Here is a 20,878-nt window from a genome sequence, read left to right on the forward strand (position 1 = left end):
ATTATATAACAAACAAGTTTATTTGAAGATAGATTTTCTTATATTTACAATATGTACATATTGCACTCTAGCTGGGATGCGTGTGTGTTCGACACCAGCAACTGACAATAACTTGAATACATAAATAGAGTATATATGACATTCATATTCAGGGAGAATGCTGACTTTTTTTTTTCATACACAGCATTCCTTCATCCCTAATCTCTGCCAAAAGAAATGTCTTACAAATACAATTCATAATTCAATCACTGATTTGACAGGTTTCGATTTTGTGTAGCAGAGGTGGACAAGAGTTTTGGACTAGAAGCTGTGTTTAATTAATGATACTCTGATCACAACTACTGAAAAACACAGTGAACAGCAACAGCATTTGCATAAATGTATTTGCAGTACACTGTACTGTCCACAGATTTTGACAGTGGCATTTTTTAAATCATGTAAAACAGCATCTTCACTTGCACCATTCGAGTTATCAGAAAGTTCAGTGACAACATTGATTTGTCAGTCAATAAGACTTCCATGGTACTGTATGGAGAACTCTATGGAGGAGTTTGACAAAAATATGATGACAAAATATGCTTCATAGTGACATATGTGTCCGAGGTGTTTTTTTCCCCCTGTTCTTTTCCAAGGCACTTTTTTCTTGGTCCTCCTTATTTCTTAAGTTTGTTGAAATCTGCAAAGAGATATGAGAATTGACATTTAATGAGCTTGAATGATTAGGACAGTTTTTTAACCTGCTCAGACACACTATAAATATTTAATGAATAAAGAATTTAATTAAGTTTAAAATGATTTTGTACTGGAAGAAATTACCACTCTGGAGCAAAAATGTATATTTACATAAGCTATTATTGGATTTAGTTTTGTCATTTGATACTGGTTTGGTCACCTTACTCCAGCTTTACGACATTATTTATATAGATTGTTCATTGGGATACACTGGGATAGCCCAGTGGGATACATTTACAGACTGCTTAGAGAATGCTGCAGTTAATAAGTGGTATACTGATAATCTGTGTGCCTGATAAGACAATAAATGGCTGTTTAATATGTCTGTTTGTGCTCTGAGAAAACATTTCCTTATGTGATACAGCAAATGTGACACAGAAACAAACAAGAGTGTCAGTACTACACTGAATGCTTCGAGTTAAAATTTTACCTGCAACGTCTATCCCTCAGAACACCGCTGACTCTCCGCTAATCTTCTGAGTAGCCGTGCACATCGTCTATAATCTACAGTGTGTACAGGTTAAACAGTATGAGCAGGAATACATAACATGCAAGTCTGAATTATGTGATCTTCTACTCACTGAAACCTTAGAATTACATTAGAATAACATTTTTAGAACATAAACATGCTATACACATTCTATTGACTATATAGATGTTTTACCTCAAAATATTATTTAAAAGTAGCAAAAAATATGTAGTTATATCTGCTTTAACCTGATGCAGGATTAAAATAGCTCAACATTTTAAATATCTTTTTAAAATATGAATATTTTAAAATCACCGAATTATCAAATAATCTTTATATTCCAATGCCTTTACATGTTAATATGTATAAAGCAAGTTCAGTAAGACTAACACAACTATACTATGTCACGTAGGGTGGTGGCACTTACAGGCTGGTATTGTGCAGTCCCTGGTGTTATGATATAATCTGTAAAAGTGTTTGCTGCATTTTGGGCTGAAATAGAGAGGCCCTGAAACAGACAGAAACCCCCAGAAACAGGTCAAGCTGATGCTGGCAACACAGACACCAATCACATTGCATACTTACACTACATAGACCACAATACACATGTTTATGCTGAATACAGGACTGTTGCTCACCTGTTAAATGTTTTAGGAACTTCTCTTTCTGCCGCACATCTCTAGGAAAGACGTCTGTCCAAAATCAACAAACAACTATTAGTTGTGGTACTATTATTACTAAGAGTTTAGTCTTTAAAACAATACTGCATTTTTATAAATATGACAAGGGTTTTGAGAATGTCACCAAACCCTCCTTATTACTTGATAATATCAATAAATAGAAGTAGTTAAAATTGATAAAATGTAGTTTTGGCAAGTTATAAGTCATACGCCAACGTCCATTTTACATTTACGGCATTTGCCAGACACCCTTATCCAGAGCGACTTACAATTATCTCATTTATACACCTGAGGGTTAAGGGCCTTGCTCAAGGGCCCAGCAGTGGCAGCTTAGCAGTATGGAACTCTCAACCTTCCAAGCAGAAGTCCAACTACTTAACCACTGAGCTACCACTTCCCTCCACCGGTCAAACAGCTGCCTAAACTTATGGTGATCAAAGTGAGAACAGGTGAACCCTAAGGCATTTGTGAAGCATAGCCTGAGGGTCTGTAATTTGTTTAAATGATATAAATGATTAAATATAAATGTCATTTTCCGTTATTGCCATTGGAGCCATTTTTCACTTTAAGAGTCCCAGAAAGGGGATGGGGGAGGTTAACATACACTCACTGTCCATGTTATTAGGAATACCTGTACAATTGCATGAATCAGCCCATCATCTGGCAGCAGCTCAGAACACACAACATGTCAAACCATTAGATGCATGGGCTACAACAGCAGAAGAACACATCAAGTTATCACTCCTATCAGCCAAGAACAGGAATCTGAGGCTACAGTGGGCACAGGCTCACTGAAACTGGGCAGCTGAAGATTGGAAAGAAGACTAGGCGAGGGTATACCAATACTTAAATGCTGCTCTTGACTGACAGGAGTGGAACCCGATATGATCGCCTGCTGTTGGGCATCCACCTCAAGATCTGACCTGTTGTGTGTTCTGAGATGCTTTTCTGCCCACCATGGTTGTACAGAGTGGTTAATTGAGTTACCACAGAATGACCAGTTTGGTCATTCTTCTGCTGTTGTAGCCAGTTTGGTCATTCTCCTCTGACCTCTCTCATCAACAAGGCATTTCCGCCCACAGAACTGTCCCTTGTTATCCACCGACAACCATGCCACAGTCAGAGTCACTGAGATCACATTTTTCCCCATTCCCCGTTTGATGTGAACATTAACTGAAGCTTTTGACCTGTATCTTGTTTGCTTTTATGCATTGTGCTGTTGTTATATGATTGGTTGACTGTATAAGTTCCTAATAAAGTGGTCAGTGAGTGTGTAGTACATAATACTTGTGCTATGGATGTAAAGAAAGTTATGGTCCCTGAAACGTATTGGTGGTGTTGTCAAAAGATATTGACCAGGGTTTAATTTAAAAAAAAAAAAAGATCACTGTAAATGTCACTATAATTGTTATAGTAATGATTAAATTACTCTATTTGTATGAATTCAACTAAACGTCAATAACCTAATAACAAGTATATATAAGTTTTGAATGTAAGCACATGCTAAGATTATGTAATTGGTTCGGGTTACAAAAAAACTCCTATAAACATTGATGGTAAACAAGTGCCTAATGTGCCTACTACTTGAAAAGTTGAAATGTGCTCGGAAGATAAATATATGCTACAATCATAAGAGGTGGGTTGCAGCTTTCCCTGGCTGCAAAAGGTTTCAGAATCCCTCGCTTCAACATTTACAGCAGATTCAGAAAAACCTCCTGTCATATCTGACACTGTCAAGTAATAGTCTTTCAGAAGCAGGGGTTCTCAAAACTTTGCATCCAGAGACCCCTATAACTGTAAAATAAATTCTGTCGACCCCCTCAACACAGTTTTATGAACATAATACGACTGTTCAAATATTAAGCTTCTTACTTAAAAGTGTACAGTAAAAGTTCACCTTTTTATTGGCACCACAGAGCGTTCCGAGCGTTTAGAGAATAGAGAACTTTCCACTGACAGAACACTTTAGACCCAAATTGATTATTTATTCATTATTTATAGGCTACATGTTTTGGAGTTGAGGTTTAGATTAAACCCATATTCAAATCACCAATCAAGATGACCAAACAGGTTAATTATAAGACCTCATAATAATAAATTCTGATAGTGCTGGGTTGATTTCCACCACTGTAACAAAATTTAATAAAGAAATAAATAAAAAAAAGCACGGGTTAAGATGGTTATGATGAGAACCCACTCTGAGAACCACAGTTCAAAAGTGTCCTACAGATGTGTCCTATGAAAGTAGTGTACTAACTGCAGTAAACAGTCTACTTTACCCAGTGTCTGGTCATGCTGATTGGATTTGTTGACTTCGTTCCCTTCTCTCGACTCTATGGAGTAGTCGGTCTTGATGGGAAGCGGAGAGTGTGCGTGGTGCTCGGTGGAGTGCGCGTGATGCTCGGCCGCTTCTCTCCGGCTGGCCGTGAGCAGCTGCAGCAGGCTGCTGGTGGTGGTGGTGGAGCGCGCGGACGCAGAGCCGCTCCGTCCGCCGGAACCGCCGCTCACGATCAGCAGCGCGAGCGCAGTGATGACTGGCGCGCGCAGGACGCTCATGCTGAAGCGCAGCTGAAGCGTGCCTCTCTCGCTGCTGAGGCGCGCGGACTTCTGGCCTGGACGAAAAAACACCACAAAGCACACACACTGAACTGAAAACAAGTCTACGTTCAGAGACCCCGATTTTGCCACACTTCCACACCAGTGGGCAAAGCTTGAAGCGTCCCATTACGCTCAGACGTATTTAGCACATCGCGCGCGCATCGGTATGACGATAGCTAATTCGAAAGTTTATTTTGCAATGACACGGTGCAATCTGAAGGAATGACTCGAAGGAATTTAGCTGAAGTTACGCCCCAACCATGGCTTTCCTCTGCTCCTACTTGGCATGAAGTGCTGACGTGCCAAAGACTGGCTGCAAAACTACAGAGCAGGAATTGTTTGAATTTATCTCAAATAAAACGGCTGAACCAGTGTCCAACTTGTAGCAACACGCCTCAGTAAATGTGCATGCTGTTAAAGTAGTTGAGTAAGTAGAACTGTTAAAAAAAAAAAAATCCTGAAAGAACTCTGAAGCCAGACGCATTTTACGCACAAGCCCTAAAGCCTTCTTATTACCTGTAGTGCGACTGTCACGGTGGTGGAGTGTCCTCCCGGGGTGGAAGCAGATCAATACGGTAATGTAGGAGTCGGTAGGCTTGCTTTCTGCTTCTGCAGGTAGTTGTCCTGTTAGAGATCTAGTGCACCATGGCAGACAGAGAGCCCAGTCTGTTTACAGGCTGCGTCTCCAGGCGCCTGTGAGTTGTGTAGTGAGTGAGAAGTGAGAGAAAGCCGGTGACTTTTCCTTTTTCTTCTTCTCTTTCTTCTTTTTTCCTCCTTCTCCTCCGTCGCGTCTCTCGGTGATGTTGGTGTCACATTCATCCGGCATGAGTTCCCTCGCTTTTTATCCTGTGCTGCAGACGTAAGGACTCGTCCCATGCGGATTGTCCCGGCATGTCGGAGCGCTCCTCCAAAAACGCATTTTACTGCTCTTTCTTTATTCCGGTCACCGTCTCATAACTGCTGCACGAGTCCACTTGTGGTTCAGGTAAAGTGGTTTCCCCCTCCAATTAGGCTACTAACAAGCTTTTCATTCCCTTAAACGGGAATCTCTGTATCCGTTTCTAAACATGGACTTGTGGTTGAATAGTATTTTAGTCTTTTAATCTCTCTCTCTCTCTCTCTCTCTCTCTCTTACTCCTTTTTTAATCTTCCAGTATCGGATACCGCAATCGATTCCTATTTATTTCACTTGCTCCATTACTGGAAAGCCAAAAGACAACGTAATTAGGCTCAATTAGTCTGAAACAGCCCGTGTGCACGCGCATGTGGCGCGTTGGAGCAGGAAGCCGGTGTTGTGACGCGACAAATGCATAGTTTCTCGCACGAGGACCGAGGTGAGAACAGCCAGGCCTTATCTGCTTTCGTTTACTCCATCCCAAAATTACCACTTCCTTTAAGCATGTAAAAAAAAAAAAAAAAAAAATCACTCATATTTTACTCTCCTCCCTGTTTTTAGCCTCCCTTTAAACAGTCACGGGGAGGTATCACGTTAACATAGCACCAGTTCCCTTAGGTAATCATGATCAGGATTATAAAGCTTTGGTACTATTATTACACCTAGGTGGAGTGCCGCAGATTTAACCAGGGACGACGCAGCGCATTATAGTAGGCTTGTATTATAAAATAAACAGTGGCTCAACAGTGCCACACAGTGAGTCTATGTAGGTGATATTCAATTCACAAATCCTGAAAGCTCCTTTAGTATTTATTGTATTGACCCTATCCCACAATCAACGTGCCAAGACGCCATCCTAGTTGGTCTTTTATTCTTGTGCTTTATTGTTTATAAACCTTTATGAAGCAGGTCCAGACTCTGTGTTATAGGAAACCCCCATCACTAGCTGATACAGAGCACAGAACGACTGACATCATGATGACGATGCATATGCAAATCAAAAAATATACATGATTTCCTGAAGTGTGACACTAGATGGCGTGCCAAAGGTGTGGCAGTGAAAAGAAAAGAAAATAATAATGTATCCAGCTATGTGTCTGAATGTGAACACTGAATGTGCCTAATAACATCCAGTCATAATCTGAGAATTAAGTGGCATCAGAATGAAGGGAAAGTCTTCTCCCTTCTTAAAGTCTTCTCAAATGTATTTGTATTTATTACTTTTAATAATTCAAAGAACTGTGGGTGGCATTTTGGTACAGCTCCTTGGTCCCTGGTTTAACCCTGAAGTCTGGTTTCTGTCTGTATAGAGTTTCGTCTGGGATCCTTCAGGTTCTCTGGTTTCCTCCCACCTCACAAAAACATCTATGTTGCTAAAGTTCAAGGTTCAAGGTTCATTTATTTGTCATTCAACATGTTAAAAACATGAAAGAACGAAAACTGTTTCCCAGGTCCAGCGTTAAAAAAGATAATAATAAATAGATAAATAGATAATAAATTTACCTAAGACCAGTGACAAAAACCTAAATTGGCTCTAGGTGTGAATGACTGTGTGAATGTGTGTGTCAGATAGTGCTGTGTCATGGACTGCCATACCATTCAGGGTGTATTCCTGCCTCACACCCAGTCTTCCTGGGAGAGGCAATCCACTGCCAATCCACTGCCACCCTGACCAAAAAGCAGTTACTGAAGATAAATAAAAGAATGAAAAGAACTGTGTGATAATGTGGTTACATAATAGTAAAATATAATATATATATTTTTCATATTTATCACTAAGTCGATGCATTAAATAATAATAAAATAGGCTTGCACTGTCAGGTTTTAATTAAGGTTTTAAAAGCTGACTTGATTGCAAGGTAGAATTTGGCTATGTTTTCATCTATGATATCACAGCAGATTTTAAAAATGTGGAAAATCTTACACTGGCCTTTGAACAGACAAGAACCGTCAAGTTGTGGTCGTTTTTACATAATACATTAAAACACTGATAATGGATTCCACTCCAGAAATTCCACAATCTATGCCAGTTTGTCCTCCATCTTGTTGGTCCATTTCACAGATGAAGTGCTTATATGTCTTGTATTGAATTGAATTGCAGACCTGGAAACTTTCTTCTAATAATGAACATTTTTGAAAATAGAGGTAAAATAGTGATGTATGTTGGCTTTAACTATCATACTTAGCTCATGCTAGTCATAACCTATTTGCCAACCTAGATAACGTTAACCATCCTTCATTAAAAATCTCATATTTCAAAAATCCAGCTAAACCAATGATCACTAAAGCATATTTGTGAAATATTTCATGCATTTAATTAGGTTATAGACTTGTTAGTGAGCAAACATGCTAAAAAGCTGACGTTATGGTTTGATGACTAGCTAGATGACTAGCTGACTAATCAATTGCTGTTGGTTTATCAATAATGTTGAAAGTTAGGCATGATATTATAGTAATATTATTAGTAGTATAATAATAATAATAATTATTGAAATATTATTAATAGTAATATTAGTTTTTCCTCCTAGCTTGCATTAGCATCCCCTGCTCTGTGGTACTAAATAGCTATTAGCTCGTTTAATCACAGGGCCCTGGTGGCAAAGTGATGGTGATTGTTTAAGCACAGTAGTATCAGAGGCAATACTGATTATAAGATTTGGAATTTATTATCCAAACCACCCCGACTTACTTTCCTCTTATCACTCACACTTTCCCCTGCAATTAGTTTTCACTTAGATCTTACCACCTCTACTTTCACACCATGTCCCTTTCCCTTATTTTTCAGTGATGATAAAATACTTCCACTGTGCAGCGACAGAGTCAGCGTTTCTTCTGAAATAAAGTCTTCCTGCCACCCCTATTTTTTCACCTGTGCTCTTATAGGGGTGATGCTTTATAAGCTTGAAGCTCTTCAAAGTTGGCTTCTGTAATGTAAAGTATTTATTAAAGCAGGCATGACAAACCACAAGAGTGAGAGGACATCAGATAACACAAGTAAAGACACGCTGTAAGTCATTTAACTGTGTACACTAAACCTTAACCTGCATGGTGTGTCTCACTACATTTGTTTCTTGTGTAACACGGGTGTAACAATACACAACATTTAATTTGTGTGTCTTGATATGATACATATTTTATAAACATTGCCTGGCTATGTGCCTTAGGTTTCCAGTTTTGATTGATTAAAACATTCAACAATATAAAATACAATAATTGAAACTTAATAATGACACAGTTTGCATGTTTGCATGATCAATTCAGATTCTTAGCAGCATATAAAGAAACAAAGCTGTGCATTAGACTGGAACAAAATTAAATATGGCTTAGCTTTCACTTGTGTGACTCACAAGCAGGAGTGTGTGAAGCATGGAGCTTTTCCCATTCTGCTGTTAGATAGTTGTGCTGTCAGAGTCATGCAGCTCTCTGTAGCCCCAGATGTGTTTTTGATTCCTGTAATCTCCAGCACTGAATATGAACTTCCCAATTGTGAAAAACAACGGGTTAGAAGCATGTTTATTTAAAAAAAAAAAAAAAAGCTGTCAGCGCTATGGCGCCTACTTCCTGGTTTTCATGTGTTTGTTTACATTGCCATGTGCATTTTGTTTTGGTTCATGTCTTGTCTCCACCCCTGTCTTGACGCTGGTTGTCTCCCTAGTATGTCAAGATTACTTTCACCTGTTTTCAACTCGCCCCTTATTTATTCTTTGTATTTAAGCCCTCATGTTTCTTTGTCCGGAGTGAAGTATACACTCTGTTTATTTGTTACCAGTCGATACCGAGCCTTTGTGTTTCACTATTTTGATATTCTGGTTTGGTTCCCTAATCTGGTTTTTGACTCTTGCCTTGCCTAGTTTATGTTGTTTGCTGATCACCTGACCATTGTCTGGTTGCTGTTCCTGATTTTTGCTCAATGGATCAGAATTGTTGCAAGCTTTCTTAATAAAGCTTTTGTACCTGTACTTCCGTCCGTTCATGCCGCCTGACAGATGAAGCTACTTTTTCAGAAGAGGGAGTGTGGGGTTGATGAAGTTTAAATGTTTATTAAACCTAATGTAATTAAGTGTATTTTATGAAGAATAATGTACTTTACAAGGCAGTCTGCTGAACATCTCAAACAATACATTACAAGATGCTGTATCTTTACATTTCTAGTTTCTTCATAAATGTTTGCACACTTGAAGGCATATCGGATAGGTCTGAAGATTTAGCTCATGTTGCATATTCATGTAATTAAGAATATTTCGAAGTGATTTGATCCCACATTGAAATCTTTGATAGGCAGGTATTATTCACTTGTCTGTCAGGTAGTTATATACAGTTCATTGCCATTTTATTAAGCTTTAACCAACCTTGTATCTACACACTTTGACCATTATATCAGGCACACCATTTATTGTTACCCCAACCCCCCTACCCATCAGTAGACTATGGGACCATTGCCAACCAGATATAACTGTATTTGGTAGTGGACATTCAGCCCAACAGTGACACAATGTTCCCAGCTAGTGGTGGTGTGGTTCTACATTGTTCTTGAAGGGTTTTCTCCATAAACTGTTACCTATTAACATCAAAACACCCTGTCATGTATTTCAGCCCCCATGAGTCCCTTGTAGGTTCACAGATTTTTATTCCTAAATGTGATATCCTTTTAGTAAAGCGTAAGCAACAGTACTTGGCATGTCCACATCCTTCCTTCTCTCAACTAGTCTTCCTCATGATGGCGCCTTCTCAAAGATCCATTCTTATCTGCCAGACCAAGTTTGCTGTGTAGCTGTTTGGTTATTGTGCATTACATTGTAGCTGTCTCTAACCTGTAGCAAAGGTGTGCTGTGTAGTCCAAGCCAGAGCCTTCAGGTTCCAAAAACCACTGTTCGTTTTTTAGGCATTAACTCGTTAATCTTAGTTTGTGCTAGTTCCCTGTTCACAGCTTTAATCTGCTGATAAAGCTGATACCATACACAGCTTTCACAGCACTTTTTCATTCGTTTATCTTATCAGATATTCATGGATATTCATCTCAGACCTTCAGTATGGATATTCATCAGCTTGTCAGATGACACCAGATCTTGCACAAGCCAGCAGACCTTACATGGCCATACTTGTAGATGTCAGTTTTTCCAAAAATTTTGAGACAAGTTTGTGCTGGAACATTCCCTCATAACTTTACTACATCAAGCAGGATTGATGAATCCAAATAGTTTATCTTTATGATTGTATCTCTACAGTGTCTATACAACATCATGATTATTCTAGACTACAGCACTTTCATTTAGACCATGCTAAACCCTTCATGAATTCTCTCATGTTGTGTACATACAATAGTAAATAAATAACAAAAATGTTCTGTCCAAGTACATATTTAGTGTATGTTGATTCAAACATTAAATTATACATCTGTGTTCCCCAACATCAAACAACACTTACAGCAATCTTATCAGCTTTCAATTGATCTACAGATAAGGAAGGTAGTATTGTATTGTCACTGTACTTCTGAGTAATTTGCAAACCAATGAGCCATTTCAATGTTTAATTTGCCTTCAATGACACCTTTAGTAGGAACTGATTAGCACCGGCATACCTGCTCATTGTGAGTGGCAGTTCTGCATGGCTCTTGTCAATCAGAGCGGTCAGAGGAGAATGGCCAGGCTCATTCGAGCTGACAGGAAGGCTATGGCAACTCAAATAACCACTCTTTACAAGTGGTGTACAGAAAAGCATGTCAGAATGCACAGAAGTGAGCATTTTCATGAATGGGCTTCTATTTCTGTCAGCCAAAACCAGGAATCTGAGGCTACAGAGGACACAGCCTCACAGAAACTGCTGGGGAAAAATGCCTGGTCTTTTTCCAATCTTCAACTGTCCAGTTTCAGTTATCTTGTGTTTGATTGTGTTCACTGTTTTTATGAAGCCAAATGGGATTTGTCACCCCTGCCAGTTTCCCCCTATTGAGCTAGTTCTGTGGTAACCACCAAGCCTGTGTTTGTACTATCATTGTGAGTTGACAATAAAAGACAAAGCACATTGCTTTAACAACGTTTCCTAGTCAAGCTCTTTTCTCACCAATGCCACAGTATATTAGTGTCTTCTCTAGTTGGTTAGTGATCCCTGTATAATTTTGATAATGCGTTTTGCGTTCTGTGACAGTTATTGGCTTAAATTCCAGAAAAATTCTGGTGTCTCTGTTCAGAACGTGAAGAAAGGCTTACCATTAATTTTCATGAACATATGCACAAGTGCCTCAAAAAAGAGAAGTAGGGTACACTTCTCATGGAAACATTTCATTGAGATACTGCAGAGAATGAAAGTAAAATACAGTAAATCAGAATTGTCTTAACCTCACAAATTGTGCTTAGGCCTGTTTCAAGTATTTGAGTGATACATTCTATACAGTTGTACAGTCCCCTATGAAAGTATTGGAACGGCAAAGCCAATTGTTCTGTTTTTGCTATACACTGAAAATGTCTGGGTTTGATATCAAAAGATGATATATGATATATGACATGAATATGATACAATGGATCAGAACTTCAACTTTCATTTCCTGATATTTACATCTAGATGTGTTAAACAACTTAGAACATGGCACCTTTGGTGGCAGACCACCCAAATTTTCGGTGAGCAAAAGTATTGGAACGGATGGTCATACTGTAAATAACACTTACTATTTAGTTGCATATCCCTTGTTTGCAAAAACTGCATCAAGAAAGCAACCCACTGACATCACCAAACTGTTGTATTCTCCTTTGATACTTCTGTGATACTTTTCCAGGCTTGTACCATAGCTTCTTTCAGTTGTTTTATGTATTGGGGTGTTTCTACCTTCAGTCTCCTCTTCAGGAAGTGAAATGCATGCTCAATTGAATTAAGTCTGGTGATTGACTTGACCAGTTCAAAACCTTTCACTTTTTTCCCCTGATGAAGTCCTTTGTTGTGTTGGCGGTGTGTTTTGGGTCATTGTCTTGCTGCATGGTGATGTTCCTCCCAATTAGACGGGATGCATTTCTCTGTAAATTGACAGAGAGAATGTTTCTGTAGATTTCTGAATCCATTCTGCTGCTACTATCATGAGTTACATCGGCAATAAAGATTTGTGAGCCCATTCCAGAAGTAGCCATTCAAGCCCAAGCCATGACACTACCTCCACTGTGCTTGACTGATGACCTTGTATGTTTTGGATCATGAGCAGATCCTTTCTTTCTCCACACTTTGGCCTTTCCATCACTTTCCATACGGTAGCGATTAATCTTGGTTCCAGAACTTTTATGGCTCATCTCTGTATTTCTTTGTGAATTCCAATTTGGCGTTCTGATTCTTACTGCTGATGACCACCGCTGACCACTCCATTTGGCAGATATCACAGTTTGCAAACACTTTTTTTGTAGCTAGCTAGGAGTCTCTCTATTCTTGTTTAATGGATTTTCACCCACTATTCCTTGCAGAACGCTTCTGGGTCTAAGATATTCTTGGGCCTTCTTGCATGCACAGCATGTTTAATATTTACCTACATATTTTCAATGATGTTCCAATCAGGGGACTGTGAGGGCTATTCTAAAAGTTTCAGCATGTGTTTCTTGAAGCAGTTCATGGTGGATTTTGAGTTATGTTTGAGGATCATTGTCCTGTTGTAAAAGCCAATCTCTTTTCAGCTTCAGTTTCTTGACTGACTGTGTCACATTTGCTTCCAGAATTGGCTGATATTTACTGGAACCCACTGTTCCATCTACCTGTGTAATGTCTCCTGTGCCACTGGCTGCCACACAACCCTAAGGCATAATACATTCGCTCCCATGTTTAACAGTTGGCAAGGTGTTCCTTTGTTTCTCCAAAACATATATTTGGTGATTGTGGCCAAAATTTTTTTACTTCATCTGTAAAGCACTTGTTTCCAAAATGCCTCTGGCTAATCTAGATATTTTTTGCATGCTTCAGATATTCACTTTTGTGATGAGGTCACAGGTAAGGTTTACCTCTGATGACTCTTCCATGCAGATCATGTTTGTGCAAGAATGTTGCACCACCATTTCTTTGTCAGCTAAACCTCCCTGCAGATCCTAAGTGTCATATGGGGGTTATAATTTGCCTTTTTAGCTAGCATAAGGGCAGTCCTATCTGAATGTTTTCTTGGTCTTCCAGATGTTGCCTTGACTTCCACAGTTCTCCTTAACTGCCATTTCTTAATGACATTTCAGACAGAGGAAGTGAGCTGGAAGCCCTTTAATATCTTCTTATAGCCTCCCTCTGCTTTGTAGGCATCAGTTAGATTCATTTTCAGATCCTTAGTCAGCTGCCTAGAGGAGCCCATTGTTGGCTTCTATTGGCTCCTGTGGCAGATTCAAGTACACTATGTTTTAATACTAGCTACCTAGCTGTCACTACTTTCTTCAGTGAAAATGATTGTGTGAAAATGTCTAGAGCCACAACCCTCATCCAGAAATCCTTAATAGCATAACAATATTGCCAGTAGTGAAACATTTTTTTGCTTTCAGCCTACTAGGTCTGCTACAACTGTCCCCTTCATTCTTACACATTGACTTGTTTGCCCTCGCACTTTTTGATCATAAGAAGGACAGAACCAAATGCAGCCGCATCCCCAAGCCTCAACAGTGGCTGTATTTTTTGTACATATCTTTCACTGTGCAGAAATGTTTGTGTGTGATTTCCACTGTGCAGATATGTTTGATTCCCAATTCCCATTCTTTTAATCCTAAAGTGTATAGTACAGTAGTGCTGCATGATATACTCACTCTACACTACTGAGAGCAAAGGGCAGAAACTGAACTGACTTTAAATATAACTGGTGAATAATTTTTTAGCACTGGACCATATGGAGCACCCCATCAAATTGGCTTTAAATAGCAATATCTATCTAACAACATAGATAGATAGTTAGATAGTTAGGTAGTTATTAGTTATGTTTCTTTTACAAAGCAGTAAAGACATTTGCCCTGGCCTGGTAATTCTGCACACAGGAAAATTGCAGAAGAGGTTATGGGCTGGAATGTGCAATGAAAAAGAGGTCTGATAAAGATCTAAATATAAGATCTAAGTACTGGAGTGCTGAATGAACAGACCAAATCTAACTTTAGTTAAACCTCGAAATCATAAACTGAAGGCCATATAAATGTTAAAAAACATACTTTGCAATAGTACAACTAAATAATGAACAGAATGCTAGAAATTAGAAGTGGAAAGTGCAGAACAATGTTTTGATGTAATTGATTCTGTGATGCTAACTGCAGTTGAAGTATGAAGATTCGTGTGCGTGAGTATGTGCAGATTTTAAGAAATAGGTAGCCTAGATAGTTCATCCACTTGTAATGACTTCTGTTTGAAAATAATGCCAAGTAAGATATGGTCTCAACTTATCTCCCACACAGAAATTAACGGGAATTCTTGCTATGGGTGCTATGTCCTGGTGCTTTGGGAAGGTGATGTAACACTTAACGGAACAGTGGATTTCTTTACAGCTAACAACACACATTTAGCTTGTAAAGGTTGGCTATGTCAACAAGACTGACTATGTACCTGTTGTTTACTATGCATGGTTTATCTTTTATTTTAAAAAGAATTGAAATTATGAACCTTGCAGTATTTAAACAAACATCGTTCCTTCATGGTGCATGACACAGACAGTCTCAGAGGCATAGTAAACAAAGCTGGTGCAGAAATGAGTCATTTGGAGGAGAAATCATGTCATGTTGACTCATTTTAAGACTTGCAAAACACATCTGCTATGTTTATCTAACAGGTAATATATGAATACACAACTTTAGTGAAAAAGCACATGATTATGTTGAAACCCAGGAAAAGTCAAGGGAAAGAGAGTAATGTTAATGAGGATGAAAATTTCTTACTAGGAAGATACAAGGAAAGAAGCATTTGGATGTTCCTAGCATCTGCATTGTAAACACACACTGTAACATCTCTTACATGTTGTAAGCTAATAAAAAAAATTGCACTGAGCTCTTAGAGATACTGGATAATGTAGTCTTATTTGCAGGCAGATAGATAGCTGTGCACACATACTGACACAGATACACCCCCCCCCCCACCCCCCACCCCCCCCCCCCCCCCACACACACACACACTTATACACTGACACACATACGCATCACTTAATCAAACTTAATCAAAATGTCTTTCTAAAGTCTGTGAGGTGTAAACCTGATGACAGAAGCGGTGGCTATGCAAAAGCCCTCAGTCACGTCTTACAAATCTGACAGAGAGAAACATCAGCTTATTTAACTTTGTTTGGATAGCAGTTTGTGGTCTTCAGATATTGCAAATGTTTTCATGTCAGTTTTGAGCTGGTGTGGCAGTTTAATTATGATTCACTCTGTGTCCTTTAAACCTATTTTTTTTATAGCTTTTTACTGCTTCCACAAGTGCTTGATATTTTAATGGTAACCATATTAAAAAATATAGGATGGGAACAATACGCAGTATAGCACAGTAAACTATAATATCCATTTTGGGATATTTTAATAAATGTGACTTTAGGCAAATCAGCATTTGTAGCAGCTAAATCCAATATGTAATCAGATCCAGTTTTTCACATTCTTGTATCCGTTTATACAGTTAAAAATTAATGTAATGTTAAAACATTTGTGTTAAAACCCTTTACTTCAGTCTCACACCTAATTTCTTGTTTTTGTCTTCTAACTAGACACTTAATAGCTGGGACTTTATAAACTTTATATTTTTTTCATTAAGTCTACTACAAAATACATACATACATACATACATACATACATACAATTTTACAATTCTAAGAGTTGATGTCTTTAAAATATTAAACTTTCTTGTCTTTATTTATTTATAAAAATATGCACCTTTACAGGGTTATGAAGACCAATATACAATGAATATACCTCATAGCATGGCTGACTTTTATTTCATAATTTTGGAGGCTTAGAAAATGCTGAAATATCTAAATTAGGTTCAGGGAAGAAGACATTAAAAGAAAAGCAGCAGCCAACATTAAGACAATAACACTATGTTGCTTTCCTGACTACGTTGTTCAACAGTATGTCATAAGTAAGGAATAAAATGTGACAGGGTGTGCTGTTTGAGGAAAATAATAAACAGTAGGGTGTTACCACCCCGAAGTTGACTATCTCCCTATAACATCACATCCTAAAGTGTCTTTTTCCTCTTATACAGTACCACAGATTATAGCTTATATTAAATAAAGAATGACAGGTCATACTTTTTTGTCCATTTATAGTTACAGGTTGTTGAACAGCCTTGTGAAACAACTGCACTATTGTCTGAGCCGTGCTGTTATAGAAGATTAATCAATGTAGTATACTGACCACTAATATTATTAATACATTTTATTTGTAAAATACCCTGACCAAAAATTAGCAGAAGGTCACCACCCATAATGCCACAAAATAATCTGTAACAAAGAAATGAATATCAAGGATAGATATAACACTAGTGCATACCGAGTCCTTGAGTGTCAAAGAAAATATTACACATAAATATAGCTGCAAGCAGCAATTAAGGGGGCCAAGCACTTTCTCTCACCACCCCTTAGCAATGGAGAAAGTTATGAGCAGTTTTACTAACTTGTGAATTATAGTGTCCCCTAGAGGGGATTCAGACAAAACTTCTTGGAGTCCCTTAGGACAAGGTCATTTACTCTTCTACAAAATATGTCACACCATTGCTGAGATATGCCCTCACTTCCTGTTTGGTGCCTTCACAGTCAAATTCATTTGAGCGTCATGGATGAACCATCCGTCATATCAAAAATCTGAGAATCAGCTTTTCTTTGGGTTGGTCTCCCAGTGCAATCGTCCAAATTTCATGGGTGAAGCAGCAAAAAACAGATTTTGTTATAATTCAAAATGGCCAACTTCCTCACAAATCACAAATTCCTTAGATCACCAACACTCTGAACCTATAAGAGAATCAACAGAAACAAGGATCTTGGTATGATATTCAACGGTTCAAACGTTATGAGCAGTTTTACAAATTTGCAAATTATAGCACCATCTAGAGGTGAATTTAGACAAAGTTTCTTGGATACCCTTAGGAAGAGGTCCTTCAGTTAATATTGGTCAAAATACGTCATACAGTTGCTGAGATATGCCCTCACTTCCTGTTTCGCAGCTTCACCATCAAATTCATTTGCATGTTATGGAAGAATCGCCATGTACATCAAAAATCTGTGTAACAAATTTTTAGCAGTCTAGTCTCCCAATGCTGCATGCCAAATTTGGTGATGTTTGGACATAATGTGTAGAAGAAGATGCAAAAAATCTGTTTTGTATTTAAGTAGACTTCCTGTTTGAGAAATCACAAATCTGTTACATTCACAATATTGGCACCTTCAAGGGAATCAACAGGAATAAGAATCTTGATTTAATGTTTAGTGGTTCAAAAGTTATGAACAATTTTACAAATTTGTTAATTGTAGTGCAACCTAATGGTGAATATAGACAAATCTTCTTGTTAGCGTAAGGTTTTTGAGTTCTCTCCAAAGTTTGGACAGAATACGTCACACCGTTGCTGAGATATGCCTCCACTTCCTGTTTAGTGGCTTAGCCATCAAATTCATTTGCATGTTATGGACAAACCATATCATATATCATAAATCAATGAAACAACTTTTTTGGGATAGTCTCAATGCTGTGATTCAAATTCAAATAAAAAACGTTTTTTATAAAATATCAAAATGATGGAAAATCCAAATTTACATCATGGTCTGCTGAACTCGGCTTGACCCAAAAAAAAAAACAGAGGAAAGTAGAATCGCATCTCATAAAATATGTGGCATACACCAAAATTGTTGTGAAGGTAGCTGAGACTGTCCTCTATCACTGTGCCAAATTTCATACAAAGCATACGAAGCATTCTATGGGCTGCCATAGACTTCCATAGGAAGAAGACGAAGAAGAATTTGTGATTTGTGAGGAAGTTGGCCATTTTGAATTATAACAAAATCTGTTTTTTGCTGCTTCTACTACAAATTTTGTCAAACACCCATGAAATTTGGAAGATTGCACTGGGAGACCAACCCAAAGAAAAGTTGATTCTCAGATTTTTGATATGACGGATGGTTCATCCATAACGCTCAAATGAATTTGACTGTGAAGGCACCAAGCAGGAAGTGAGGGCATATCTCAGCAATGGTGTGACATATGTTGTAGAAGAGTAAAACTGCTCATAACTTTCTCCATTGCTAAGGGGTGGAGAGAGAAAGTGCTTGGCCCCCTTAATTGCTGCTTGCAGCTATATTTATTTAGTGATTGTATGTTTCTTCTTCTTCTTCTTCTTCTTCTAATAAGGTTAACTACTGTGAAATCTTTACATGAATCTTATAATTAATTTATAATTAGTTTGCCTGAAATTTGCCTGAAATTGGACCCATGAGTACACTTACCCCCACACAAGAGGAGGAAGGTGAAAGAGGGAAGAAGTGAACAAAGATCACATTGTACTTGATTCTTGTGTGTCACATTTCAAAATGAAATTTTAAATTTCACTTTCGAAACAAGCTGTTTTGAAGCATTGCAAGGAAGAAGCCCTTTCCAAAAAAGTATCTCACAAAAAGCAGCACCTGAACCTCAACAAGCCTCATTAGGACTACAGTTGGCATTGTGTGTTGTGGTCAGATGAGACCAAATTCAATTTTAAACATGTGATTTTAAAGCATGCTGTTATCTGATATGAAAAGGGACGTCCACATGCACAAACCTAAGAATATAAAGGTTTTGCATGGAGGACTGGACCAAGAGTCTTCCCCAACTCCACCATGGCAGGTATCACAAAATATTAATTGTAAGGGTGTTGTAAGGGTGCCAAAAATGTTTAAATTAGAGTTCTGGAGAAAAATTGCACTACTTAAAAAATGCTGTTTGAAGAAAACTGATCAAATGTTATTCTTTTTATATAGAAAATTTTTCTCATGTTCAGTATGGGTGCAATTAATTCTGGAAGGCACTATAACCCTTATTTCATGCAGTACATAAGCTAAAAAAAGTACTTTATCTTTAGCACCAGAACAAGAAAAATGGTATGCTTGGACATCTGGCAATCAAGTCTATCAGTAAGGCAGATAACATGGTGAGTAGCTTTGTTTGGAAGTAGCTAAGAACATACCGATTCGCACGCAATTAAGAATACTGAGCCAAAGTCAACATAGTGTTAGTGACTGCAGCTGTTTGTGGTACATCATTTCAGAGAACTCAAATACCATCTTTCTCCAGTTAGGATAAAAGTTTTATCACGTCTCCACCCATGTTCTGCACACAAATGAGCCATTGAGCCAATATGTACAACAAGCCCTGATGTGTCAGTAAATTCCCAATGCTTTCCTAAGTGTCCAAATAGCATGTGGTTGATTCGGAGTATTCTATGCCTGTTCCAGCATCATTCAGTTGCATGCTGGAACTCCATCTCATTGTGTTGTTTAGGTTTGGATAGTTTTGGGGAATGTGTTGTTGTCATGGTGTGCATCCGAATGTGCTGTTACCATGGTGAGGTTATGTTTTTGCTACATAGTAACCTCACATAAACAGTGGTATTATGTAAGGAAGTCAGACATTTATATTATGGGCGTAAATATAACCCTGCCATTTTTTATAGCCTAGCCGACTAGGTTTTTTTATCTGTAAACCTTTTTTTAATTGTTTCTGTGAATTTAATGCAAGATGAAAGGCCATAATAGGAAAGTTAGGTCAGAAATGAAATCATGTTGTTAATAGCTCTGACTACACATAAAATTTTATGAGTGTTTTCTGAGAAACTGCGTTTTATAACACTTTCACCTTCCACATAATCAGATATCAGTTTTCAACAATTTATCAACTTCATGTGGGCTTCACTGAACCATCTCCAAATCAGAGATGGTTTGCAGATTTATCTTTTCAAAAAGTGACGCATCCAAATATTTTATCTAGCAATCTGCTGACAATCATATCATTTTCTGAATGAGATATATCTGCAAAAGTAAAGTATAAAAAGGACCTGTAAATAATAACATTAAAAAGTTTACACACCCCTGTTAAAATTGCAAGGTTTTGTGGTGCAAAACAAGAACAAGAAAAATATTACAGTAACTTGGCCATCAACAAGTGGAGAAAATGGAGCACCACAATGACATTACCAAAAACCTGACGTCACTCCAAAATTGACGAGGTTAAGACAAAAACTTCAGGGAGGCTGTCAAGAGACGTACAGCAACATTAAAGGAGCTGCAGGAATGTCTGTAATGGTCACTCCCTGCATGTCACAACAATCTCTCTTATTCTTCACATGTCTGGGATAGGGTGGCTAAACAGAAGTCCTTTCTCATGAAAAATAATTTAAAAAAAAAAAACAACCAAGCCTGCCTAAATCACCCCAAACCATATGGTAAAATGTGTTATAATCTGATGGGACCAAAGTAAAACCTTTTGAGCATAATTATGAAAAAAAAAATGTTTGGAGCAAAAACATGACAACTTTTCACCCAAAGTACACCACACCCCTGATGAAGCATGGTGGTGGCAG

At 38.1% G+C, this 20,878-nt stretch overlaps 1 protein-coding gene across 2 annotated transcripts; it reads right to left on the reverse strand.

Moving 5' to 3' along the window:
- Positions 1-5,961, reverse strand: alkal2b (ALK and LTK ligand 2b). Of its 2 annotated transcripts, XM_026934300.3 has the most exons (6): positions 4,996-5,961; positions 4,161-4,493; positions 1,840-1,893; positions 1,629-1,709; positions 1,163-1,236; positions 2-676 (listed from the first exon to the last, which is right to left on the reverse strand). In XM_026934300.3, exons 2-5 carry the CDS (start codon positions 4,435-4,437, stop codon positions 1,172-1,174), a joined length of 477 nt encoding a protein of 158 aa, XP_026790101.2. In that variant the 5' UTR covers positions 4,438-4,493; positions 4,996-5,961; the 3' UTR covers positions 2-676; positions 1,163-1,171. The 2 variants fall into 2 exon arrangements, with proteins under 2 accessions (XP_053093260.1, XP_026790101.2); XM_053237285.1 differs by lacking the exon at positions 4,996-5,961 and having other exon boundaries at positions 1-676; positions 4,161-4,985.
- Positions 5,962-20,878: the final 14,917 nt, after the last annotated feature.

This window comes from Pangasianodon hypophthalmus, chromosome 10 (genome assembly GCF_027358585.1).
Source record: "Pangasianodon hypophthalmus isolate fPanHyp1 chromosome 10, fPanHyp1.pri, whole genome shotgun sequence".
Classification (NCBI taxonomy): Eukaryota; Metazoa; Chordata; class Actinopteri; order Siluriformes; family Pangasiidae; genus Pangasianodon; species Pangasianodon hypophthalmus.

Coding starts and splice junctions, on each gene's coding strand:
- alkal2b (XM_053237285.1), bottom strand. CDS start 4,437: ATGAGCGTCCTGCGCGCGCCAGTCATCACTGCGCTCGCGCTGCTGATC. Junction 1,894..4,160: donor TCAGCATGACCAGACACTGG/GTAAAGTAGACT, acceptor GATTTTGGACAG/ACGTCTTTCCTAGAGATGTG. Junction 1,710..1,839: donor GTTCCTAAAACATTTAACAG/GTGAGCAACAGT, acceptor TGTCTGTTTCAG/GGCCTCTCTATTTCAGCCCA.